At 43.1% G+C, this 27,018-nt stretch overlaps 1 protein-coding gene across 1 annotated transcript in view; it reads left to right on the top strand.

Annotated features, from left to right (window-relative positions):
• The first annotated feature begins 261 nt into the window (after positions 1–261).
• NWD2 (NACHT and WD repeat domain containing 2) overlaps positions 262–27,018 on the top strand; it is a 368,048-nt gene continuing 341,291 nt past the window's right edge. The window contains exon 1 of the mRNA XM_089678379.1: positions 262–724. Within this exon, the coding sequence (XP_089534505.1) occupies positions 574–724 (151 nt within the window). The 5' untranslated portion in view covers positions 262–573. The remainder of the gene's footprint in view (positions 725–27,018) is intronic.

Here is a 27,018-nt window from a genome sequence, read left to right as displayed (position 1 = left end):
CCCCTCCCATAGCACAGGTGCAGTGTTATACTTGGTGTAGAATAGATGGGATCCTCCTGACCCCCCTCCCATAGCACAGGTGCAGTGTCATACATTGTGTAGAGTAGATGGGATCCTCCTGACCCCCGGTACCCTCCAGCCCAGGTGGAGCAGTCGCCCCCTCCTGTGGCCCGCGGTGGGTAGTGCTGGGCGGGGCCCCTCCTCTCTGTACTGGGCAGGGAGGGAGATGATGGAGAGAGGAGGGCCGGTTGGGGAGTGAAGATTCTCCGGAGTCACATGCTCCCAGTAGCTGCCGATCCTGACTGTACGGCGAGCGGCTGAGATTGTCCGCTCGGGGCACCTGGCCGGCGCTGCCTCCATCACACGGGGAGGGGGGGGGAGCCTGGCGGCCAGTCGGGGCTCCTCACTCTGGGCTCAGGCTCCGCCGGGGCAATAGACTTCTGATGGCAGTTAACCCTTGCGCGGCGGGCGCCAGCGGGCAGCAAGTGGCAGTGCACTGACTCCGGTACTTCTGTCCTTTTCTCTTTGGCATGCATCCGTGAAGCAGAGGAGGTCGGGGACAGAAGAGGTGATATGTGGCCATCTGGAGCCAGCAGTAGAGTGCCCTGCTCCCGGGACTCCGCTGTCAGGAGGGCAGTCTTCGCTGGGAACCTACCTGCGCTTCCCCCTCATCTCCTACCTACCGGCAAATGTGTCCGAGTCTTCATCAGCGCCAACCCTGAAGGTAAATTCCTCATTATGTACTATCTCATTGCATACTGGGAACTTGGGGGACACAGCTGCTGCTGCAGAACCCCTTTGGAATGGAGAGCTGCAGCAGGTTGGTAGTGATGGTGTAACCATAGTGACAGGGAGATGTCACCAGCGTCCAGTCCTGGGCTGCTCTTCTCCCCTCTCTCTGTTCATGGGGCTCAGGGTGGTAGCTTTCCTCTGTAAATCTGGGGCACCTACTTTTTTTTGCAGTAACACATGTCAGTCATTTATTATGCAGATGAGCTGTCACCAGAATTCACACTTCCCCATGGCTTGACATCTTGCAGCCCCCCCCCCAGCTCCAGTGGAAACACATTGCAGGATGTGTAGACTTGATGAGATACCCAGCTAATGGAGGGAGAATCTTCCCCAGCACTGGCATTCAATCACACGCTCAATGAGGCATGGGGGCTTCCAATAAATACACGGAATGACAGGAGCATGCTCACATAGGACCCCCCTTCCCATCAACAAACTTCTTCTTTTTAATGCTGACACTAAATGACACATTTCCTTCCATATCTCCCAGTACAGCAGCGGGAGCTTCCTTTATTACCTTCTGGTATTTGGTATTATCAGATACAGGATTAGCAGAAAGCAAACATCTACTGTAGCAGTAGGAGCTTTTACATTGATTAGTACTAAGAGGTATGGTTATTTTGTCATTCCAATGAACTAATATTTGCATCCAGAGGGGCTAAGGAGGAAATAAAGAAGTAATAAACCCAAAACCAAAAATTGAATCTATTGCAATTTACCAATCCCGAGCCTTGGTTCACACCTATACATTTTAGTGCATTTTGCAGAAACACACTACAGTCCATTTAGCCTTGCTTCGCACTAGTGCAGGTGGAAGCTGCTGCGGGACATGCACTTTGTCCCGCAGCTGCAACCACCTACACACAAAACGCGGGACTCCACATAATAGACCTAGCATGAACCAAGCCTAAACATGGTTTCCTATGGATCTAATGCACACCTATGCGATTTTTAGCGCATTTTGCGTTTTGCAGAAACACACTATAGTCCATTTAGCCTTGGTTCACACTAGTGCAGGTGGAAGCAGCTGTGAGACATGCACTTCATCCCGCAGCTGCAACCACCTGCAAGCAAAACATGGCATCCCACATAATAGACCTAGCATGAACCAAGCCTAAACATGGTTTCCTATAAATCTAATGCACACCTATGCATTTTTAGCACATTTTGCAGAAACACACTACAGTCCATTTAGCCTTCATTTGTACTAGTGCAGGTGGAAGCTGCTGCAGGACATGCACTTTGTCCTGCAGCTGAAACCACCTGCCAGGGGCGGACTGAAAACTCATGGGGCCCCCGGGCGATAGGGGATCATGGGGCCCCTGTGTCCTTGCCCAAACTCAAAAAAGCCTATGAAAAAGGTACCAGGGGCATCTCATGGGGCCCCCTACTGACCCTGGGCCCTCGAGCAGTGCCCGAGTTTCCAAATGGTCAGTCCGCCCCTGCCACCTGCACACAAAACACGGGACCCCACATAATAGACCTAGCATGAACCAAGCTTAAACATGGTTTCCTATGGATCTAGTTCACACCTATACCGTTTTTAGCACATTTTGCATCTTGCAGAAACACACTGCAGTCCATTTAGCCTTGGGACATGCACTTCGTCCCGCAGCTGCAACCACCTGCACACAAGACATGGGACCCCATACAACTGCCTTAGCGTGAACAGAGCCTAAACATGGTTTCCCATGGATATAGTTCACATCTGTGTGTTTTGAGCTGGTGCAATTTTTTGGAAGGGGTCATGGTCTTTTTTTTTCCCACTGCAGATTGCATTTTTCCTATAATAGGCTTCAATGGATCTGCACCAAAAACAAAAGTGTTGCATTTTTGATGCATTTTGCTTTTTTGGAGGGGGCAATGGGAAAGTATAACAGTTCTGTTCATGTAGCACAACCTTGATGTGTCTTTGATGGGCTTTGATGCAACTTTACATCTTCTGGCACTCAAGTAGCATCAAAGTCACATCAAAGTCCTGCTACATGAACAGAACTGTCATACTTTCCTAATAGCCAAAAACAAAACGCATCAAAAATGTGTGAAAAAAAGCATAAAAAATGCAAAATGCAGCACAAAACGCACTGGCAAAACATATCAACTGCAACCTGCATAGATGTGAATCTAGCCTTAGATGCGGTGGCTGCTCTGTGCAGAACAATTGTATGTATGACATGTTTATTATTTTTTTACAAATCAGTTTTACAAGCACTTTAAATGCAGTGGCTGTGTTAGTTTTCTTTTTTTAGGCTTTTTTCCCTCTGTTTTGACCTGGTGATCTGGCCAGTAACACACCTCCTGTATTAGAGCCCCCACTCTGGATTAAGGAGCACAGGGGGCACTTTTGGACAGCAGCATTGTCAGTCTGGGGGAAGGGAGTGTTAGCTGTACTAGCAGATTTAGATACACTAACAAGCTGAAGCCGAACTCCGGCTCACACTGCAGGCACACATCCAGTAACAGCAGCATATTTTTTTTACTTTTAGGATAAAGTTTTTGCATGAATAAATAGAATCTGATCATTGTAAGCACCCCAGTCAGTAGTAAATAGTGTTTTTTAAAAAATGACAGACTTGCTGGCCAGATCACCAGGCGAAAATAAAAGAGAGAAAGCCTAAAATAGAAAATGAATGCAGCCATCACATCTAAGAATTGGTAAGCTGCAGTTTAGTAAACGAATGCTTTTGGCTTTAGCCCTGGTTCACATTGATGCGATTTTGGAGGAGTTCCAGACTGCTTGGAATCACATGACATGTTAAATAAAAATGATTTTCTATAGAGGGCATTCACTTATATGCAGTCCAAATGCAGTGCCATTTTAAAAAGGGTCGCATGTGTGTTTGGAGTGGTGTGATGCGATTTCGAACTCCATAGAGTTGAATGTAAACCGCATGTGAAAGGCTTCTCTGTTCAAATATAGTGCGATTCCAGCGCGCATGAGAGAGAGAAAACAATCTTATGCTGCCTTTAATGAGTAACCAGCAGTGGAAACTCAGTGGTTTGGGCACCTTTTATGTAAATGACCGGCTGTGTAGCAGAATGCTGCCTGGAATAAAGAGCTCCGTGCCTGGACATCGGAGATAGTTGTTCACAGCGGCTTACAGACAGTGAATGTTGTGTAATAGTGTCCCATTAATCCAGACACTGACAACCTCAGCAAAACAGGACTTTATCTAATTAGAGGCTTGCTGCGTGTCCATGCGTGCTTTCTTCCCTTCAGCCTGTCCTGGGTGTAAAAAAAGAATCCTGCTTGAATGGCGTAGTGACAATGTAACATTTGCACTGTCATAAAAGATCATTTAATGATCAAGTCATTGCACCATAATTAATCTTGAATGGTTGAATGTGTCCTGACTGTCACGAGAGAAGAAACCTATGCCCATATTCCTTCCAGTACATCCCATCCTGGTCCTCCAGGTTCACTGTTTGGTGCATAGCTGACCTGCAGTGGAAATAGCGGACAACAATGACCATAAGAATGTCTGAATACTACACGATCAATGGCTGGCATGTCATGAGGCTGAAGGATAGGCTTGACAGCCAGAACCCTGTCATCTCCAGTAGAGGAAACGGAATGTCTCTAGAAATGGGCAGCATTCATAGACAGATGGTGTTCACTTATTAGGACATGGATCAGCTGTAGAAAAAGCTTTTGATTCCCTGAAACCGCCATACACATTCATGCTTGTGTGCACTTGCTATAGCCCAGAGCTCCACAGTTATCTCTACATTGGCAAGAGAATGCCCAAATATTTGCAGCCTGGCCAACGTGGACTTTGTGTCTTGTAGATAGTCATATGGCATGATGCCCATCAAACTGCAGCCTCAGACAAAGGGCATCTAGTGTGCCTGAGAACATTATCTCCGGGAGTCTATAATGGCATCCTATGAGAACCTTGCTCTCAGACTTTGCCCTGGAGGCAAGTCTCTTACCTTGAGTTGTGGCCCCTCATCTGTCTCCTGTTCATGTATATTAGTCCTTCTCAACCAGGGTTCCTCCAGAGGTTGCTAGGGGTTCTATGAGCTGTAGCTGATTGACCTTCTATTTGAAGGTGCATACATAGTTCCAGGACCAGAGTCAGTAGCATGACACCAGTTTTCTTGTAAGCTGTTTATCACGTCTTATTTACACAGGTGGCAATCTTTGCCACCCTTCTGAAAAGTGATCCGCTGTGGATCACTTTTCAGAGAGTAGTTGATAGGCTTCTGGGAAGCAATATGTTGATCCCCTCACTACCTGTTTTAACCCCTAAAAACCCACATGCATTGCCCACGGTTGTGGCGTGGCCCTAGTCACTTGAATGGGTCACCATCTGTTATGGTAATGCATACTGAAAACAAAGGGGTATCATTTTTGCCACGGTTGGTGTAAAATCTCCTCCTGCTGTGTTAGATTAAAGAATATGTAAACTCAACATTTTATATTCCTGATATGTGCCTGTTGTACCCATGTGCGTGTATGTAAAAGTATCCTGTTCGCTTTGTATTGCTTCCTTTGTTTGAGCCAGTCCCTCTGATTTCCTATCAAAAACTGACCACACTGGGCAGCAGAGCACAGCATGGTCAGTTTGCTGGCTGTACTGGGAACTCAGATTGCTCTCTTCCAATAGTCAAACATCTGTTGACACCCCTCCCTCACAGTCATTCACTGGGAAGATCAGTGTGCTGTTTCTTCACCCTCACCTCTCTATACAGCTGAGAACAGAGGATATGTGATCACTTACAAAAAAGGAGGAAAAAGATATCTATAATGTGTTTTATATCAAATGTTTTGCCTTTCATATCTATTTTAAACTGAATTGATTGTTCTACAAGATGAGGGTTCACATATACTTTAAAGTGTTGCTAAACCCAGGACCACTATATCTGGTCTCCCACAGTACACACAACATGGAAATGCAACATGTTTAGTAAATATAAACTGCTAAATACCTTTTCTCATCAGCAGCTAGATCAGTCTTGTGACTTCTATCAGTGTCCAGCAGAGCACTGGTTAAAAGATAAGTTCACCTTTGGAACATGTTACATGTTCCATCCGTTTTTTAGGGTGGAACATGTAACAAGTTCCCATAGCTGTAGCCGCGCCCATCGCAACCCCCCCCCCCCCCCCCTCGACAGACAGTTCAGGGAGAAGTCTCCCCATACTATCTGTCAAATTTGAAAACAGCGTGGCTGTGCGGGGCTCCGCCCACACGGCCACATCACTCATTCTTGGACATTCGCAAATGAATGAACTGCAAGTCCCACCTTAGCGGCTGTGGGCTTGTAGTTTTCAATGAACTGTGGAGCGCCATGGTAGTTCATTGTAGCTTCCTGTCAGTATACCTGCTTGCTCATACATCCTGTACAGCAAGAAGATATACTGACAGGTTTGCAGGAGACCTGCATGTCATCAGCAATCTGCTGATCACTGGTACAATGCTTTCCAGGCTCCTTTGGACAAAAATAATAAATGCACAATTTTAGTACCTATAAAATATTGTGCATTTATTATTTTTGTCCAAAAGGTGAACTTATCCTTTAAAGTTTGTAGGAGGAGTTTTCATTCTGCCCTGACTGTCCTATGAGGCTGCACAACCCCTGACCCTCTGTCTGGACAGTGCTGATTGGCCATGTGCTGATCATGTACACCCGAAGAAAAAAAGAACTCTCTAGCAATACACACTAAACTGAGCATGTGCAAAGTGACTCCTAGAGCTCAGCACTATCAGCAGATGGATTGGGGACAGTAGAAGAAGGGGAGGATCAGAGAAGACAGGATAAAACAGTCCTTTTAACACAATGCAGATGATTAACCCCTTAGGTTCCACAATGAGTATAACAAGCATGCTTTACTGCATATACAGACTGATTTTACTGTTGTGGCTTTCATAACACTTTAAGGGGGCATCAAAACCTTGGGTCAACTCTCCTATTTTTACCTCCCCCTAGCCACATGTGTGAACTAGTATTAACGGTAGACTTGGGACCACCACTATAAGGTTTGCCTTTTTTCCATGAACCACCAATGGGGGGGGGGGGGGGTCCAACATTAGGTTTCAGCAGGGGTTCTTCAAGACCTGAACATTTTTTTAGAAGTTCCTTAGGGGGTAAAAGTTTGGAAAAAAGCTGATGTATGTAATAGGAATCCCTGCACTATATCCAATGTTCACTTGGGCACCAGTAGGGTCAGACTTACTAAAGGAGGTATAGCGTATAACTAATTCTTGGAGCAAGACCAAACAAGTGTTGCTGTAGCAACACAAGGAGCTTTCCTCCTTGGCAGCACCATATTTTGTGACATCATGGCTGTAGAAATTTGAATTCTGGTCCTCACCCTCCATGATACCGCGCAATACGGCAACCCTTTAGTACAGCAAGTTGCAATCCTCCCTCCCCTGGCCTAGAACGATTGAGGCCTCGGTCAACCAGGGGGAGTTACCAGACTCCGGAGGATGGCATCTTGCCAGCTATTAAACAGTGGTTTATATGGCCTTTCTCTTCAATGAATGGCTTTAAAGGGTAATCACTGCATGACAATGATGTCCAATGTTGGTTTGCACACTTCCATTGTGTTATATTTTGAATGCAGTCATACTAGAAGCGCAGTGTTCGCTTATTGATTGTCACTGTATAGCAGCAAGTTTTATAGGCAACTCAATGGTGACATCATTGTCTACAAAAAGCTTTGACATCACTGTCATCCGAACCAGGAATTAAAGCACCTTTCATGGAGCTGAATACTGCGTTGTCTATCAGAGAAGAAGAATTGTTTACAGTGAATAGCAGCTGACAAGATCGCACTTGCCCATTGTTTGAGAGCTTATCTTTGTCCTTGCCTTTATATACCATGTCTAGAGATTCCCCAGGCTTCTGGAAAAAAAAACTGTGCTTTTCCCCTATGTCTAGCTGTAATGTGATATTCACATTATGGATCCCAATATTGCACTGAGCTGTATAGTTACAGCCTATACTAAGCAAAAACTGGAAGCAGCTAAAAGTATCAGTATGTCATGTAATATTTGCTGAGAAATCATTTCCGCAGTCCTGATGCCATAAGCTGTTAGGTATCAGACTTTCATGATTTGAGCTTACACATTATTAATGAACACGTCTGCTTTTCACGGTATATTACTAATGGATGGCTAGCATCACCTCGCTGGGTCAGTGCACCAAGCAGTCACATCACTTAACATACGACACAAGAATTTTATGGTAATGAAAAGGCAAACTGCAAATGTGTTAAATGAAATAATTTCTCTACAGCATGTAGTACGGGGGGCTTTATGGTAATATGGAATCATATGCAGATAACTTCCTCCAAAACCAGGTAGGACAGCTGGGTAATGTCTCTTGTGTTGCTGATGTTCATTAGAACAACCAATACTGTTCATCAATGGGCAAGGGCCATGTGGTGGCCTTAAACACCCAAATGGTGGGGTATTCACCCACAGGTTGTTTCAGCCAAATTATTACCTCCCTTATTCCCCCTTCCTTATATAATAAGTGATTACCACCTTTATGTCAGGATCAGGCCTTGTTGTCTCTCTTTCGTTTTAGCGGAGCTCCACCCAAAAGGGGAAGTTCCGCTTGAAACCTTCGTACCCCGCTCCCCATTAAGGATTGGCACCTTTGGGGAGCCGGTACCCGATATTGACAGGTAGCCACTCCCACTTTAGCTGCGATTGCCTAGGTGATGGGATGCAGAAGTTGTCTTCCCCCCTCCCTCCCCGTAGTCTTCTGGGACATGTGACAGGCCCCAGAAGATTATGGGCCATTGACAAAGTGCAGCTCTTCTCGCGCATGCACAGTGGGCACCCAGCTGTGAAGCCGCAAGCTGTCACAGCTTTGTGCCCACACTAAAGATGCCAGGGAGAGAAGATAGCCGGTGAAACCAGCAGTGGTGAGGACATCGCTGGATCGAGGGACAGGTAAGTGGCTGTATTTTAAAAGTCAGCAGCTACAGTTTTTGTAGCTGCTGACTGTTATTTTTTTCTTTTCAGGTGGAACTCCGCTTTAATAACAACCGTTCTAAAAAAAAAAAAAAAAGAAAAGACATATCTAATTTGTTTACACAGAAAAGAAGTTTCTCAAATATAACACAATGTAAGGTAGCTGGTATAAGTTGAAGGCAGGGGCGGACTGACCATTCGAGCACTCGGGCACTGCCCGAGGGCCCGGGGTCGGTAGGGGGCCCCATGAAATGCCCCTGGTACCTTTTATAGGCTTTTTTGGGTGTGCTTTGAGTGTGGGCAAGGACACAAGGGCCCCATGATCCCCTATATTGCCCGGGGGGCCCCATGAGTTGTCAGTCCACCCCTGGTTGAAGGCCTCCTGTACTCCAGGCATTTTTACAGCTACTGGTTTGGGCATCAGGCGTTTTTTTGTACAGCCAGTAAACTCCCCAGCATATTATCCTATTTGTCCAATGCTTTTATCAGTGTTTTTTGAAGGGGGCATTTTTAGGCTGGAAAAAAGCCCCCAGTCTACTGCATTTGAAGAGGAGTTTTTCAGCTGTAAAAATGCTCTAACATTGCAAAACACTGAAAAATGCGGCTATCTGGCATGTATGAGCATTTTTGAGCATCGGCTTTTGTGGTAGTATAGTTTTTCTAAATAACACAAACACTGAAAAACGCTAAAAAAAAGCTTAAAAACGTTAATGCAAAAATGCTAAAAAAAAAAGCATCAAAACTTGCGTTTTTAACGCATTCTACAGCTAAAGCTTTTGGCTTTTTTATAACATCCAGTGTGCATGAGGCCTAAAAGCAATGATGTTGCAAATTAGAAATACAGAATGTTGCCAATGGATAGGGACAATTACAGGAAGAGAGAGTTACAGATAGAATGAAGAAATAATTGCATTACATCTTTATGTTCCATTGTGCGGCCAGAAAGAAAGAGAAAGGGGGTCTGTGTCTTACTTTTTTATATACTCTTGCAGATACCCCCAATTAAGCCCACCCATCCAGGCAGAGACACTCCCTTTCAAATATTTCAGCAATCTTTAGTCTTTGCTATTTTCATTCAATGAGTGGCGCTGTTGGACTTTGGTCAAGATCTGAAGATACTGGTCATTTGGAGGTCAATAGTTGACCAACTTAAATGTCCTCTTTCAAGTGACTTCCTCAGAGGCATGACAAGGGGACTTCTCAAAGGGACACCTACCACATTCTCACTTAGGGTTATTCTTTTGCTATTTAGGGATGTCTTTTTATGACCCCTGTTCTCAGATAAACAATCAAGTAATGTTCTGAAGCTTTAGACCCATACTGTATGAAAAAAATCATTGTTGGCCCATATCACCATTACAAGGTGTAGGCAGGTGCAGTCTACAATATACACAGCAGGTGGCACTCATCGGTTGGGTGAAACTGGGTTTCCCTATGGTTTCCTTGGTCCCCTGGAGCAGTGATCCGATTGAACGCACTGGATCCAGGTGACTTTGCCGGCCATCTTGAGACATGCAGAGTTGCTAGTGTAAGGACAAAATACCTGTCTGTCAGGGACAGCACTAGCAGTAGGGAGAGTTTCGGGAGGAGTAGGGAAAGAGTAGGGCTTAATTCTGCATCATCACGAAGCTCTCCTCCACAGCAAGTGGCGCTCATCTGTAGCAGCATTGCTACTGGAGGAGGAAGTCAGGAGAAACTGGTATTCTCTGTGGTTTCCTTGGTCCCCCGAAGCAGTGAGCCAGTTGGATGCTCTGGATTCCGGTGACCCTGGTGACCATCTTGGGTCAAGCAGATTCTTTTTAAGCCTCTACCCCCGGGTTTTGGTGCACATTTTTGTGAGTGGCTAGTGTAGGGATAGGACAGCACTAGCTGTAGGGAGAGGTTCAGGAAGAGTAGAAAAACAGTGGGGCCTACATCTGCAACGTCAGGAAGCTCCCCTTTGGGTTGAGCTGGCCAGGCCACACTCCTCTCTGCTTGACACATGCTGTCAGCACACCACTGACTCCACTCTGAACTGTAAACCCTCCTTGCTTGTTTGTAGTGTATTTCAAGTTCTGAAATACATCGTTACTTGGTAATTCAGGACTCTGTGTGCTTTCTGCAGCCGCACCACGCTGCACTTGCCCAACACAGGCATCCCCTGTGAAACATGAAAGTCCTTCCTTCGTGGGGAGAAACCAAGGGCAATTTCTAACATTCATTACCCATTACCCATGAAAACAGATATATTTAGAAAATAAAAAATATTCAACAGTAGTTGGTTAGGTTATGCAGTAATGTCATTTTTTGGATGCTGTTTAAGGCTACTTTCACACGGCTACACAGGAACAACCCGTGGTGGCCACTGGTGAGAATCAGTGGATTCATGCCGGTGGTTCTAAACAATGTCTGCACCCTCTAGGTGAGACCAGCAGCAGCTGTAAGCAGTCAGATTTGTACTCAGCACAATGAATGGCCATATGATTATTTATATGCGAACAGAGTCTCCAACCAACCCTGGACATAGCCAGGTCGCACCTAGGGTCAGCATTTCTGTGGAGTTGTGGCTGCACACAAACTGGTTGCATCTAATCTGCCAGTTTGTGTACAGCCATAGCACAGGGTGTTGCTTCATCCAGAGGTGGTGTTTAGCAGCCTCCAAACGCAGCAAACTATTTGCACCCATGTGGCCATGTGAATGTAGCCTTTGTAAAGAAGGGGGGGGTACCTAGTGTAGTCCCGCAGATTGCCTACTAGACTCTTAGATTGTTGCTGTATTGTCTCCCGTTATATTGTAAAGCGCTGAGCAAACTGTTGGCTCTATATAAATCCTGTATAATAATAATAATAATAATAATGTTGTCTAATTACAGACTCACACAGTTGCCATGAGTCCTACACAATAGATTTACCTACACTACCCTTGTAGCACACCAGAGGGTTCTACAGAGGTACGTGCTGCTCCTCAGTGCGGCTCTCTGCTCTGTTCTCTATTTGCAGCTGAAGGGTTTTACTGTTTAGGGTGACTGAAGTGTATAAACATGTAATTAATCGTATTCCAGTAAAGGAGTTAACAGGCTGCTGTTAAATTGACTCTTCCTTCTTCTAACCTCTAAAGAGAATGTCTTCTGTGAACAAAACCTTGTGCAGAAGGGATGCCATTAGAGCCCATTGCTGTAAAGCCAATGGAAGGTCTAGGACAGACTGCTGGTGGTGTTGGTTAGTCCATATTAGGTACCCTTGTCCATGGCAACTCAAAGAGTCTAAAGAGTCTAGGGGACTAGTCAATGCTGGGCAGTAGTGGGTTAAAGAGCTCAGTTACGATAAGTCCCAATGGCTGGTTCACATCTGTGCAGTGTGTTTTTTTTTTTTTGCCAAAAAGATTTTTATTTGGAAAGGAAGGTAGAACAAACATCGTATGTGACCAAAAGTCACACAATAAGGAACAAATATCTTGGTAACATAACATAGACAAGCAGTAGGAATGTATAAAGGCACTTTAAAGGCTGTGAACAGAAGCTCACCTCTGCAGGGGAGAATTCTAAATGTGGATTAGAGGTATTAGGTATCTCAAGATGAAGAGGTGAAGAAGGGGGGTGGGGGGACTTCTTAATCGTTTAGCAGTGGGTGGAGGGGGTGTTCTCAGGGCTCATGGGTGGGAGTTTCATCTTACAAATCTCTTGGGGTGAAGAGGCTGTGGGGTGAGTCTTGAGTGGTCCCTAAAAGAAAGCCAATTCCACGATTAAAGCAGCCATAATAGGCCATAAAGACATAGTCTGGAAGGTGTATACTGTTAGAAAAAAAAGAAAAAAGGGAAAAAAAGGGGGAAGGGAAGAATTTGCACCTTGTAGGTCCCAGGCAGTTATGGTGGTGAAAGGTTAGTGAGGGGCATAGGACTGGGTCAAGGTGAACCTTTTGGTCCGAGGCAAAAGTGGGTATGTGTTTGGTAAGGGATGAGGAGAGGTGAAGGAAGGCAAAAGGGATGAGTGGAAGGAAAAAGAAAGAGAGAGAAAAAAAGGGGGTGAATTAAGGGGGTGGGGGAGAGTTGGAGGAGGGGAGAAAGTAAAATGGAAGGGTAGGGAAAGTGGGAGGGCGACTCTTACTCCTCCCCAAGCTGTGGACAGCTATTCTCTGGGTTACCCTCCAGTGAATTAGGGTGGCGGGGATAAAAGGATGCTGTGTGGGGGATAGTGGCCAAGGACCTGGGCTCTCCTCCGTCTCTGTAGGAGGCCCGATGAGGAAGGGTGAAGAGGTAGAGAAAGGACATTAGGTGTTAGGTGTTTGGGTTGAGGGGTCATTTGGGGCAGTGCATTTTACATGCGTTGTGTTTTAGGTGTGCTTTACCTGCATTTTAGGTGCATTACCATTGAACTCTGTATAACATGCATTTTGATGAAAACATATGAAAAATTCAGCAAGCAGGATTTATTTACTCATGCTCACCTAGGTGGATGTAACATTCATTTGATGCTGTATCTGTTCTCCGTCGCCTCTAAGCTCTTGGTCTTCAATGAGCAGAGACCCTGTGACTGTCAATCACCAGCTCTTTGCTCTGCCCCTTTGGTGCTCATGAGCAAGGGACTCTCAGCTCCTCTGGAGGAGGTGGGAGCAGCTGGTGCAGGCTCTAAATGGCTTGCTATGTGGCTGAGTCCAGCCATATTGGTGGATCCCGACATCAAAGTCAGGATCTCTCCAGAGCCTGCACCGGCTCAGTGATGTCAGCCAGCAGCAGATTTTAGCCCACTGTTGGCTGAATACGGACCACAGGAGTGCAGAACAAAGTATGGCCAAAAGTGCTTTGGCCATATTTCTCCATTAATGCACTATACCTGAATGCACAGTTGTGAATTGGGCCTATATGTGCAAAACATAATTGTTCATATTTTTTTTTTTTCTACTAATTTGTCCTCATACTGTAAATGAGAGGTGTTGGTTTGTTTTTTTGTTTTAATTTTTTTTCCAAAAAATACTTTTATTAGAAAAAGAAAGGCAAATCAAGGCATATACAACTATGGATCACAGTCCGAACATAGACACAGCACATAGCCTCCCGTTTCGCAGACGGGCCATGAATTTAAACTGCAATACAAAACGAGGTGGAATATAACATTATATCAAGTGTATGTTGCAAACCATCAGATACAAAGAGTATAATTAGTAAGTCAAAATAGGTATACCGAGTACTAACCTATGTAGTAGTGAGCTCTTATGTTAAGGGAGTGTGTAGTGTTGGGTAAGGATGGCACATAATGGTGTTTATGTTATGATTTAAGTGTTCATATCAGGAACGTGTGAGCTACGTAAAATTAGTCACACCGGTATGAGAGTAAATGCTATATTTTGTTGGAGATCTAGGAGTAATGAGGGCGTAAACCATGTGAGATAAAGAGAAGTCAGAAATGAGAATAGTTAGAGAAAGAAATGTAGAGGTAGGTAATGGGGGGGTATGAGAGAAAAAAAAAAAGGGGGGAGGGGGGGAAATGGGTAAAGGGGATGTAGAATGGGTAATTGCGGATAAAATATATTACATCATTTCATATGAGCCGAGTCAGCACCATAGTCATATAGCTGAGGATGCAATACGTGTAAGATCATTCAATGGGGCAACACGTGAGTCAAGAACTCGAAAGGCAGGCCACGATGCAGAGTCTCCACCCATCCAAATGTGCATCAGATGCGTCTTAGGTGAACAGGGCCTTCCCTAGTACAGCAGTAGCTCTAATCATTCAGTCAGGGGGTGTAGGCTGTTCATGCACTAATAGGTGATAGGTAGTGGTGGTTTTGAAATGACTCCAACAGGCCCATGTCTTCCTGAATCTCTCGGGATGTTCTTTAGCTACAGAAATCAGTTCCTCCATTTCCTCAATTTTGTTGATCCTAGCAAACCATTCTCTGATAGTGGAAATATGTGTTGAGTGCCAGTGGACTGGGATACATTGTTTTGCCGCGTTTACCATGTGCAAGGCGAGTGATTTATAGTACATCCTAAATGGAAGTGTGGCGTGGTGAAGCAAGAATTGTGCAGAGGAGAGGTCTAGGGTGTACGTAGTTGCTTGCGTGATTAAGGAATGGACTTTTCCCCAGAAAGGCTGTAGCAATGGGCAGTCCCACCAGATATGTAAGAGTGTACTCATCACCTGGTGACATCTCCATGTTGGTTTGTTTTTAAAGGTTACTGTTTCTTCCTTTTTATGATTAGAGGATTCAAAGAGATGTCCGAGTTCACCAGAGCCAGGTTTAAAAGTTTTCTTGTACAAGGGGCAGTAAAAAAAGGAAAACTAGACAACTGTGTTATAAACATGTCCTGCTTATCTGGGCATAAAAGAATGTCCTTGCCCCAGGTAAGAAATAGCCACATGCATACAGTATCTGTTCTCTATAAACAAGGAGGTTACAGCATTTCTCTTACAAGAGCAGTGCTTTGAATATACAGTAACTCTGAAATCGGCTGTACCTCTAATCACACATCTCTCTAAAAAAGTAAAAGCAGATCTGTCCCCTTTTTTAAAAGCTACCTGCACATACTTGTAAACATGATCATCATCAAGGAACTCCAGACCTTAGGGTGTGTTGCAGTGCACAGTCCTACTTCTCCTGGGGAAGCTGAATGTTGCCCGGTCTCCTCCCATCCCCTGCACCTCCATATTGGACCATGACTGTGGGCACTTGACTCCACGGCAAATTTTGTAACCAATTGTAACCAATAGGAATCCATCTTGTTCTGGTCTGGCTTCAGAAAAATGCCTTCTGTTCACTAGTATGTGCCTTTACTTCTTTCACGTTTTCGTTATCATTTGCTCTATGTTTTCCTTTGAATTGAAATGCATGAAATACATTGCCTTTCTTGTAGAAGAGCTAGCGTTCTTTACTATTACAGAATTTTGAGCTGTGCGAGCAGGGAACAGTATGCTCTAAATTACTTTCTGTGTCTGAAAATGTTGATTTTGTATCACACAAAAAACAAAAGAATTGTACAGTAAATGGTTTATATTAGTCCTTTCCCAATATACTTGTAGCTAATTGTATTCTAACTATGCAAGTCAATGGTTCAGTAGCAGCTAAAGTGGATGTAAACCCCAACAATGAACTTTACTCATTTGTCCTCTATTGGTTTGTTACATGTTCCAATTGCAAGCATTTTGTTATATTTGTTTGATAAGTGCAAAAATACATAGTTACATACAGTTGTGTCCAAAATTATTCAACCCCCACTGAAATTGAGTGTTTTGGCCAGTTTGACATTGCTTTTGATCATTCAGTCATCTTGCTTACATTTACATTAAAGAGGCACTTGTAGGTCAGACAAATATAACATAACAGTTATAATGAAATAACCACAAATGTCTTTTCTGTGCTCACAGCATTATCAGTTTTATTCAACCCCCAAGTGACATTCAATCTTAGTACTTAGTACAGCATCCTTTTACAGTTATAACAGCTTTTAAACGTGAAGCATAGCTTGACACAAGTGTCTTGCAGCGATCTACGGGTATCTTCGCCCATTCTTCATGGGCAAAGGCCTCCAGTTCAGTCACATTCTTAGGCTTGCGCACTGCAACTGCTTTCTTTAAGTCCCACCAGAGGTTCTCAATCGGATTTAAGTCTGGTGACTGCGATGGCCACTCCAAAATGTTCCAGCCTTTCCTCTGCAACCATGCTCTAGTGGACTTGGAGGTATGCTTGGGATCATTGTCCTGTTGAAAGGTCCAACGTCTCCCAAGCCTCAGGTGTGTGACGGACTGCATCACGTTTCCATCCAATATCTCCTGGTACTGAAGAGAATTCATGGTACCTTGCACACGCTGAAGCTTCCCTGTACCTGCAGAAGCAAAACAGCCCCAAAGCATGATTGACCCTCCACCATGCTTCACAGTAGGCAAGGTGTTCTTTTCATCATAGGCCTTGTTCTTCCTCCTCCAAACATAGCGTTGATCCATGGGCCCAAACAGTTCTAATTTTGTTTCATCAGTCCACAGAACACTATCCCACAACTTTTGTGGTTTGTCCACATGGCTTTTGGCATACTGCAGTCGACTCTTCTTATTCTTTGGAGACAGCAAGGGGGTACGCCTGGGAGTTCTGGCACGGAGGCCTTCATTACGCAGTGTGCGTCTTATTGTCTGGGCTGAAACTTCTGTACCCACATCTGACAAATCTTTTCTCAGTTCCTCAGCAGTCACACGGGGACTTCTCTCCACTCTACGCTTCAGGTAGCGCACAGCAGTCGAAGTCAGCATCTTCTTTCTGCCACGACCAGGTAGCGTTTCAACAGTGCCCTTTGCCTTGAATTTGCGAATGATGCTTCCTAAGGTGTCTCTTGGTATGTTTAACATCTTTGCAATCTTCTTATAGCCATTGCCCTTCCTGTGAAGAGAAATCACCTCTTCTCTTGTCTTCCTGGACCATTCTCTTGCCTTCACCATGTTTGTAACCACACCAGTAAATGTCTAGAAGGAGCTGAGTATCACAGTCATTTTAAAGCTGCCTAATTGGTGCTTATTATGCTTGATTGCTGCTCGGTGACATCCACAGGTGTTTTCAATACCTGATGGAAAGCACCTGTATGAACCTCTGTTCTTCAGAGTGGTAGTCTTTAAGGGGTTGAATAATTGTGGCAATGAAGAAACCACATAAGAACCATTTACTACTGTATTACATAAACAATTGATGTCATTTTAGTTGCATTTGGGTAGTTACAACGTCCTTGTAGGATTTGATTCTGAATACAATTCCAAATGTACACTATAGTCCCTAAACCCCTTTACAGCATTGGGGGTTGAATAATTTTGGACACAACTGTAGTTAGTCTGGCTGAAAAAAGACAAAAGTCCATCCAGTTCAACGAGTCAAAAAAAGAAGTTATAATCCTATACCCACAGTTGATCCAGAGAAAGGCAAAAATACCCATCAAAGTATGATTCCATTTGCTCCTGCAGGGAAAAAATTCCTTCCTGATCCCCCGAGAGGCAATCAGATAATCCCTGGATCAACTTTACCTATAAATGTTAGTATCCAGTTATATTCTGTGTATCTAAGAAAGAATCCAGGCCTTTTGTGAAGCAATCCACTAAGCTGGACAGAACCAACTCTTGAGGGAGTCTATTCCACATTTTCACAGCTCTTACTGTGAAGAAACCTTTCCATGTTTGGAGATTACATTTCTTTTCCTCCAAACGTAAAGAGTGCCCCCTTGTCCTCTGTGATGACCTCAGGGTGAATAACTCTACACCGAGTTCACTATATGAACCACTGATGTATTTATACATGTTGATCATATCCCCCTTTATCTCCTCTTCTCAAGAGAGAATACATTTGGTTCCTCTAATCTTTCCTCATAGCTGAGCTCCTCCATGCCTCTTTTCAGTTTAGTTGCCCTTCTCTGTACTTTCTCCAGTTCCCCAATGTTCTTTTTGTGAATTGGTGCCCAAAACTGAACTGCATATTCCAGATGAGGTCTTACTAATGATTTGTACAGGGGTAATATGATATCTCTCTCTCTGGAGTCTATACCTCTTTTAATACAATAGAGGATTTTGCTCGCTTTAGAAACCGCAGCTTGGCATTGCATGCCATTATTAAGCTTGTGATCTACCAGAACTCCCAGATCCTTCTCCACCATTGATTCCCCCAGTTGTACCCCCCTAGTATGTATGATGCCCTTGATCTTGCCAGGAATCTTGTCAGCTAAAAACATCCTGTGATTAAAGTTTGGGCGTTTGTTGGAACAAGGACTTTCTACTCATTTGGCAGTAGTCAACGTCATTAACAGTAGTAGAACCTCTACCACTACAATACATTGTCTGGTCAGTGATGGCAGGCGCAGGTACCTACCGCATCCATGAATCCCCAGCCATGTAAACAAAGGGGTGGGATTAGCATGACAACACTGACCAATTATGGCCACATGGCCATACTTGGTCAATTACGTCACCGGGGAGACCCACTCTTTAGTCTACTTTTGCAGCAGGACTGAGAAATATCATTCGGCACCAGTCAGTGACAGGTTTGGAAGGGTCTATCGGTCAGTGGATTTTTTGCCTAGTGTTGTTTATCATAATTGACATGGAACTGCATTACTGGATGATAGAACCGACAATTTACATAGTAAGACATTGTTTTGTAAATAAAGGACTTGTTAAGAACTGTATAAGTATGTTTATTAACTTTTCACTTTTTTGTGTGAATGAATAGGGAGGGGAAGGTATCTGGGGGCCTGCTTATTTTAAAGGGAGCTTTTAGATTTTGATAAGTCCTTGCACTCACACCTTCACAACCACTGGGCCAGGCAAAGTACCCCACCAGCAAGGTACTCCCTACCCCGTGTTCTCAGCATGGTTCAGGCTAGGGCCACACTTTCTCTCACTTCTTTGCTGGCATGCTTAGATAAAATTCTATATTTTTTTAGGACAGGGACATTTTTTCTTGATGTTTTTGCATGGGGCTTCCCCTTGAAAATAAATGCTAAAGTTGGAGGGGACCCCACACTGTGTTTTTTTTTTGTTTGTTTTTGTTTGTATTTGAGTGTTGTCCCCCTTCATCCATCCATACCAGACCTTCATCAAGAATAAGGATATAGTATGTATTTTTAGGGGGAACCACACAGGGCTAGTATAGATAAAGGGAATCTCTGACCATTTGTTCAAAACAAAAGTAAAATGTCCAAAGCTGTCCTTTTCCGGCAATTTAACTCGGTGATCTCTTAGGATTTCCGATGGGGGAGAGGCCTGTATGTAAACAATACAGATCTCTCCCCTGTCAGCTCCTGTTCACTGCTTTGAATCGCTCTGCAATGAAACACATCACACAGCACACAGTTAACCCTTTGATCGCCCCACATATTAACCCGTTCCTGCCCAGTGCCATTAGTACAGTGCCAGTGCATTTTATTAGCACTGATCACTGCATTGGTGTCACTAGGGATGTCAGTGACACCAAGTTAGTCCCCCCCCCCGTGTCAGAATGTCCGTCGCAGCTCCGCTATAAGTCACTGTTCGCCGCCATTACTATTAAGAAAAAAAAAATCCCAGTATATATATACCGCCATTTGTAAATGTAAACCAATTCATTTACACATATTGGAATTTTTTTTAGCAAAGACATGTAGCAGAATACATGTTGGCCTGAATTTATGACGGAATTTGATTTTTAAAATTTTTTTACTGGACATGTTTAACAACAAAAAGTAAAAAATCTAGGGCTTTGTTTTCAGAATTGTCAGTCTTTTTTGTTTATAGAGCAAAAAATTAAAAAGGCACAGGCAATCAAATAACACCAAAAGAAAGCTCTATTTATGGAAAAAAAAGGACGTAAATGTCACAATTGTCAGTTAAATTAATGTAGCGCCATATCGCAAAAAATGGCCTGGTCAGGAAGGGGGGTAAATCCTCTGGAGGGCAATGTTATGCTATTTAAACAAATTTTGCAAAGTTAATGTTGCCCTTCACTTCTTTACTGCTACCAACATAGAAATGACACCAGTAGCTTTGGGGGGTTTTACACATACACCGAGTGGCTGCAGCCGCTGGGAGTGTGTGTAAATCTGACAAGCTGACTGTCAGCTGTCAAAAGAAACTGATCTGGTGACTGTGCTGAATACCTGAATCGTTTCCACACACCTCGGTTTTAGCAGTTTCCCCCGCATGCATGCTTCTGTCATAGAGTCCACGTGCCCATTGGTGGACCAAGACTAGCATGGCATGTGCTGCTGGGTAGTGAGGAGAGAGATCAGAGAATATCCATTTACTGATCTCTTTTTCTTTTTACTGACCTGGACACATAAAATGTCACTTCCGGGTCCTGAGTCACTGTCCTAAAGATGCTAATGGAATGTGATCTGCACTCCAAAGACATGCTGGTAGGTTAATTGACTCCTGTCTAAATTGGCCATAGTATGGATATGTATGAATGTTAGGGAGCTTAGATTGTACACTCCTTCAGGGTTAGGGACTGATGTGAATGCTCAATATACTTTATGTAAAGCACTGAGTAAATTTTAGACGCTATATAAGTACCTGTAATAAATAAATAGAATAACATTAGTTTAATTGGAGGACAGGTGAGACATTCGACCCATGATGTCTCATTAAAAAGAAGCTGTCACTAAAAAATGCATCACTTAGGAATCTGTTTGTCCCCTATGTAATTAAAAAAAAGTTTCGTAGAAAAGAAGTAAGAAAAAAAAGTGTTAAGAAGTAAAGTTGCACCCGAACACTTAAAATCCCTACCAAAACAAAATTTGGAGCCCACCTCATACATGCATTAAATGAGTGTAAATGCATGTGTTGGGGGCACTAACGCACAATATGTACACATGTTAGATATTGCCACACATGCCAGAGTGAGAGCAATAATTCTAGGGCCATTATTCAAGGTTAACTCTAAACTGATGACCTGTAAAACATTGCCTATGGAGATATAAGGTACTAAAGTTTGTCGCTGTTTCACACGTGTGCAGTTTTAAAGTTTGGCATGTTAAATTTTTATTTATTCAGCACAACCTCATCATTTTACTAGAAAATGTGGTAATTTATTGCATTTGTGTGCCCTGAAAGTAACATTAGTGTATTTTTTACTGAACATTTGCATTTCCTAAACTGTTACACTAATATTGTGTGACAAAACAGTTAGAACTACCACTATTCTATTCTCTAGGGTGCCTGCTTTCAGAAAATATATGATTTATTTATGTAATCTTCAGGCCTAAAATGTTTTTTTAAAACATGTAAATAAAAGGCACAAAAATGGCTTCAGCAGCAAAAGGGTTAAAGCAGTTGTTGCCTCCTGCCAAACAGAATTTTTTTTTTTTTTTAGTTTTGCTTTGGTACATGTTCCCCAGGGCAATGCCCATCCCCATGCTAATTGACAATTCCTTGCCTATTAGCCTATAAAGTGAATTATACTGTGTTTTAAAATTTTGGTTCCCATTGACTTCAATGGGGTTTGGAACTTTACTTTGGTCAAACCAAACCCAGGTACGTTCAGCTCACCCCTTCTCTCCACTGCAGCTGCATTCTTACAAGTACATTGTTACTATTTCTCTAAAGATTATAGGATCCCTCCCCACTATGGTAAAGAAGAGAAGAGTCATGTAGTCCTATCCTGTTTCTGTTTCCCTGGTACCATATGTTGAAAGAGTGTTGTCACCATAGGACAGGAAGTATGTTGATTGCAGGGTCGCCAGGTGAAAATAAAGCTAGCAGCAGCTGTCAGAATACCCAAACAGTGGCTGCATCTAATTGGATACAACCACGGTTCATATGACAATTTTCTACCCAGCTTCTTTGATTTTTTAATCAAAGGAAGTCAAGTGGGATAGTGGCAAAAGAGCCACCAACCTAGCCAATTTTGGATGCTTTATCAGGAACTGGCTACATTTTGTGTATTATTTCAAGTACTTATATAGCGCATCAGTTTATGCAGTGCCTTACATATATATATTGTACATTCACATCAGTCCCTAACTCTCAAGGGGTGTACAATCTAAGGTCCCTAACTCACATTCATATACTAGGGCCAATTTACACAGGAGCCAATTAACCTACCAGTATGTCTTTGGCTTGTGGCAGGAAACCAGAGCACCTGCAGGAAACCCACGCAGGCACAGGGAGAACATGCAAACTCCAGGCAGGTAATGCTGTGGTTGGGATTTGAACCAATGACCCTAGTACTGCCAGTTGGAAGTGCTAACCATTTAGCCACTGTATTGCCCGGTGTATGGCCAGCTTTACCTATTTACAGAGCTGTCTGTACCCAGCCTGAGCATTTGTTTTCTTTTTCTGTGCTCTGCTGGTTTTTACCAAGCTCAAGACATTTATTTCTTCTGCATGCTACTGTAGAGATGTCTACTGTAGTCAATGTGAGAAAAAATAAACCGAATTTTGGATATTTATCCTCTCTGGTCAGTCATTGAGGAGTTTGTTCAGTGATTAGAGCAACTTTATGAACTGTTCTTAACCTTTTCTACTCTGGGCTCTGCCGCTGGTGGAGCCAGTGTGTAATGCTCTATGGGTTAGAGTTTCCTTGCTGGAAGGTCTGCGCAGAAAGAACTATGCAAGAAGATATTTGCCTGAGGGAGCATCTTTAACAGAATCTTGGTGAAGAGTGTTCAGGAAGAGCTAGGTAGAGGATTCACTGCATACAGAATGAGGTGCTTTTAGCTGTGCTAAATGGGTCAATGGCGTAAAACTGTTCAACAAGACAGCACAGTCCATTGCAACCTAAGAATATACCCAATAGAACCATTCCTGCTCTTACACAGTAATTGGACTGGAGAAATGCAAATTCAAGTCAAACTCTTGGGTTTCGGAAATTGGGTATCTTTGTAGGGCAGATTTGTTGCCATCGGGTATGCATACCTAACCTCATCTCCCAAATTTGAAGTCAGCAATTACAAAACAGACTAAAATGGCTGGTGCCCAACTTGTTTACCCCACCATACACCATGGATCTTGCCCTGATACTCATTGCGCCCACTGGAATTCACTAAGCTACTTACAACAATTATTTCTATTCTTAGCAATGTGATTTTTTTCTCTCAAGCCCCCATTGCAAAAACAAGTATTTGTTAAGTTTTAGGCAATTTATTAAAAGTTAAATAGTTATCATTATAGCTTCTTGAACTAAGCTTTATGAGTGCTGTTATACCTGAATGGACAAGACAATTTTTTCTTACCACAACTTCACATGTGAAAGGTTGTAGTGCCTGGAAGAAGATCATTAAAGGGGGCAGTGGACTCAAATAAGGTTCCATTTAAACAAAGTTGTCTGTAAAAATGTTACTACCCATAAAATTCAGTTTTATTTCTTAAGGAATATGTTAATGGGCTTTGGGTTTGTGCCAATGGGCAAATGCAGCCAGCTTCTAGGTCCATCTGAGACCACTTTAAAGTGCTTCTAAGATTATTCACATTTTTTTTTACAAGTGCATTAGACCTGCAGTTGACCTCCTTCTAAGCTGCTTAAACCTGCATTGAGCTGTTTTTGCATTCCCTTTGAATTTTACAGAAAACCAAGTTCTGACAGGAAGACAGTTACCTTGTGCTGCCATGGCTTAAAGCTTTTCTAAATCAATCTTTTTTTTTCTTTTAAAATAACAAAACATGTTATACTTACCTGCTTTGTGCAATGGTATTGCACAGAGTGGCCCCGATCCCCCTGTCTGGGGTCCCACACTGGTCCTCCTGTCTCCTCCTCTTCTGGGTGTACCACCATAGGAAGCCGCTTCCTATGATGACACTCCTGCAGGCTGGCTCCCGAGACACAGCCAGCGATTCTCAGCTTTGCTCCCTTGTCATAGGATTTGACTGACAGCAGCAGAAGCCATTGGCACTCAGCAAACCTATGAGAGCTGGGAGAAAAGGAGAGAGCAACTGCAAACGGGCACAGGGCTGGATCAAGATCAGGCTCAGGTAAGTGTAAGGGGAGTGAAGGGCAATACACATACTAAAACATTTTTTACCTTAATACGGAGAATGCATTAAGGTAAAAAAATGTTTAGGTTTTACAACCACTTTAAGGTCTCTTTAACAATACAAACAATTTGTGGGAGGTCTTCTGACAGCCAAGAAGCCAAGGAAGCACTTTTCTTATTACTAGTTATTTATTGGCGTTAACCACCATGGGTTACAAAAAAAAAAGCATTTTCTGTAGATATTGATATTGTTACCATATCAAAGGCATTAAACAGATACATACATTGTGTAGTTGGCATCTCTTGGTATCTGCTTGTGGGTTCTGATTGATTGCAGAGGCCCTTCTACCCCCCCCCCTTTTCCATTCCCTGAGCAAGCCTCAGTTATCCAGAACCGAAGAGTAAAGCTGTTTGGTGAGTCCCCTAATACATCTCCCAATAGTATATGTATGCATGTACTGTATATAAAATAAAAGTGCAACGCTAGAAAATAAATGTGACACAGTAAAAATGATCAAAAAAAGTCCCAATTATGGTGACCTAGGGTAACAATGCACACTAACCAGAAGTGCACACAAATTGTGCAGTGTAGGAAGGATGGAATTCATAAAGTAGTCATCGGCATGGGGAGGGTAGATGTTTTCCCTTGATCAATGAAGGTCCACACGATGATAAAGAACTAGGCAGAAGAAATCCACTAGATGGCAGAAAATGATCACGACTCCACCAAAGAAAACGCTGCTCCTCCACTGTACACCATCGATATCTGAGAAAAAAGATGCTCCCCACAAGGGATCAAGAAAAAATGCCCATAGTGAAGTATAGTTTAAAAAGGATTTATTAAAATTAGGCAGGATGCATTCAGTATAATGGCAGCAATACCAAACAAAAAAGCAGACAGGACTAACCGTCCTGTCAGATGTGATGGCCGCCGGAGCTCCACGATACTCCGACGGCGTGACGTCAAGGCGTGCGTAGGCTCCTCCTTACGCGTTACGTGCCAAGCACATCTTCAGAGAAAGAACCAGGTTCTTTCTCTAATGATTGCAATAGAAGTAATGATATAATCAGTGCAAATACTGGACCAAAGTCCGAAAGGCCTAGTAGTATTTAGAAGTAGTCCGGGTGACTTGGATAAGGGGGGGTCCGTGTGGCACTCAGGGCAAGCTTCATGCAGTACTGTAGCAGACTCTGTTTAGTAAGGAGAGAAGAAGAAGCGCCTCTAAGTGCAGCAGACCACTTTAATATATATTAAAAAGTATTACTCTACTACCATGTGATTGTTCCTACTTTTTATTATATATTAAAGTGGTCTGCTGCACTTAGAGGTGCTTCTTCTTCTCTCTTGTGAGCTCTAATGAGCCAGGTCTTCTGATTCCTCATGTTCCAAAATGTATTGTAACTATAATGTGTGCCTTCGTTTTAAAAAAGCACTGCACAAACTGTTTATATTAATAGTGGCATATGGCACATGAAGGGGCAATATCTCCACCCGTTACATCACTACAGGAGAGGTAACAAATAAAGGGGCACTAACTCTTGCCAACAGACATACTATTTGTGCCCACTTACAGTATAGATGTACCGTAGGTAAGATGGGTGCTGGGAAACCTGCCATTGTCATGTAGATCTGGTCACAGCCCACTTCTATTTAGCTGTCAATCAATATGCAGTAAATATCTGTTTTTACTTGGCCAGTGGTTGAATGGCGGGCCCTAAAATAGACCTTGCACAAGGGCCCTTTGGTGACTCTATTAGTCACTGTAGCTGTCTGTCTTTGTTTTGCATGCTGGATTTCAAATGCATATCCCCTTAGGTAGCGCTTCTCAAGGAAACGCTACAAAATGTGTGGGGAATAGCTGTTTAAAATCCAGCATTATTTATGCTGTCCTATTCACTTAATACAGAGCATTGCAAATGACTGTAACATGTCAATTTCCTGACATTTCCACAATTTGCTGTGTACTGAAGCAGAAAGGGCAGCTGATTATATGTATTGAATGTCTCTCTTTTAGGCTTTACTTATCTATTGAATTTATTATGTCAGTTTTAAACTCTGATTTCTAAACTCCTAATTGCATTTTCTTTTTAAGGAAAATTTTCTCTAGAGGCTGTCTTTACCACAGCAGCCCTTACAAGACAAGCAGGTCTTTCTGTGAATTCAGCTGCATTTAGTCTCTGCATTGCTTAAGACATTCTACTTATCTATTAGCCAGCTCAGTCAGTGGCTGATTTTGTTCGGCTCATACAGGAACATACAATATGGGTGGCTGTGCTGAAGAATAGACCATCTGCCAAGCATTTTTATAAGGAACTAATATTTCATTATATTTTATTATTGCTCATGTATGAAGTGCCCACATTTTACACATAGCTATAAAGAGAAAAAGGTTTTGTTAACAACGATTGCACCTATTCATCCTGGTGAATTTCAGAAGCTAGGTTGAGTCCTTTAGCACAGTTTCTCAACCAGGATTCCATGCAACCCTCGGGTTCCTCCAGAGGTTACTAGTGCTTCCTTGAGCAATAAGCAATTTCCGACCTCTTATAAGTTCCAATTGACACAGTATTCTTCCCATTGACATCACACTAATGCATCATGAGTTGTAGATATAGTAATTATTAGCAGGGGTTCCCCGAGACTAGAAAGTTTTTTTCAAGGGTTCCTCTGTGTTTAAAAGGTTGAGAAAGGCTGCTTTAGCAGTATGAGTTTAAACTTGTTGACATTCACTTTATATCCAACATATTGATTTCTTAGCTTTGAAAAATAAAGTAGACTTTCAAGGATTCGACCTTTGGAGGATTTTATCCCCTTCATGATCAGGGCATGTTTTGCTATTCAGCACTGTGCTACTTTAACTGGCAATTGTAGTCATGCAACACTGTATCCAAATTATATTTTTATGA

This window comes from Staurois parvus, unplaced genomic scaffold (assembly GCF_062004578.1).
Source record: "Staurois parvus isolate SC_StPar_1 unplaced genomic scaffold, SC_StPar_1.0 ptg000204l, whole genome shotgun sequence".
NCBI classification, from domain to species: Eukaryota; Metazoa; Chordata; class Amphibia; order Anura; family Ranidae; genus Staurois; species Staurois parvus.
The sequence above is the reverse complement of the archived record's forward strand: the minus strand, read 5'-3'. Positions and strand labels throughout refer to the sequence as shown.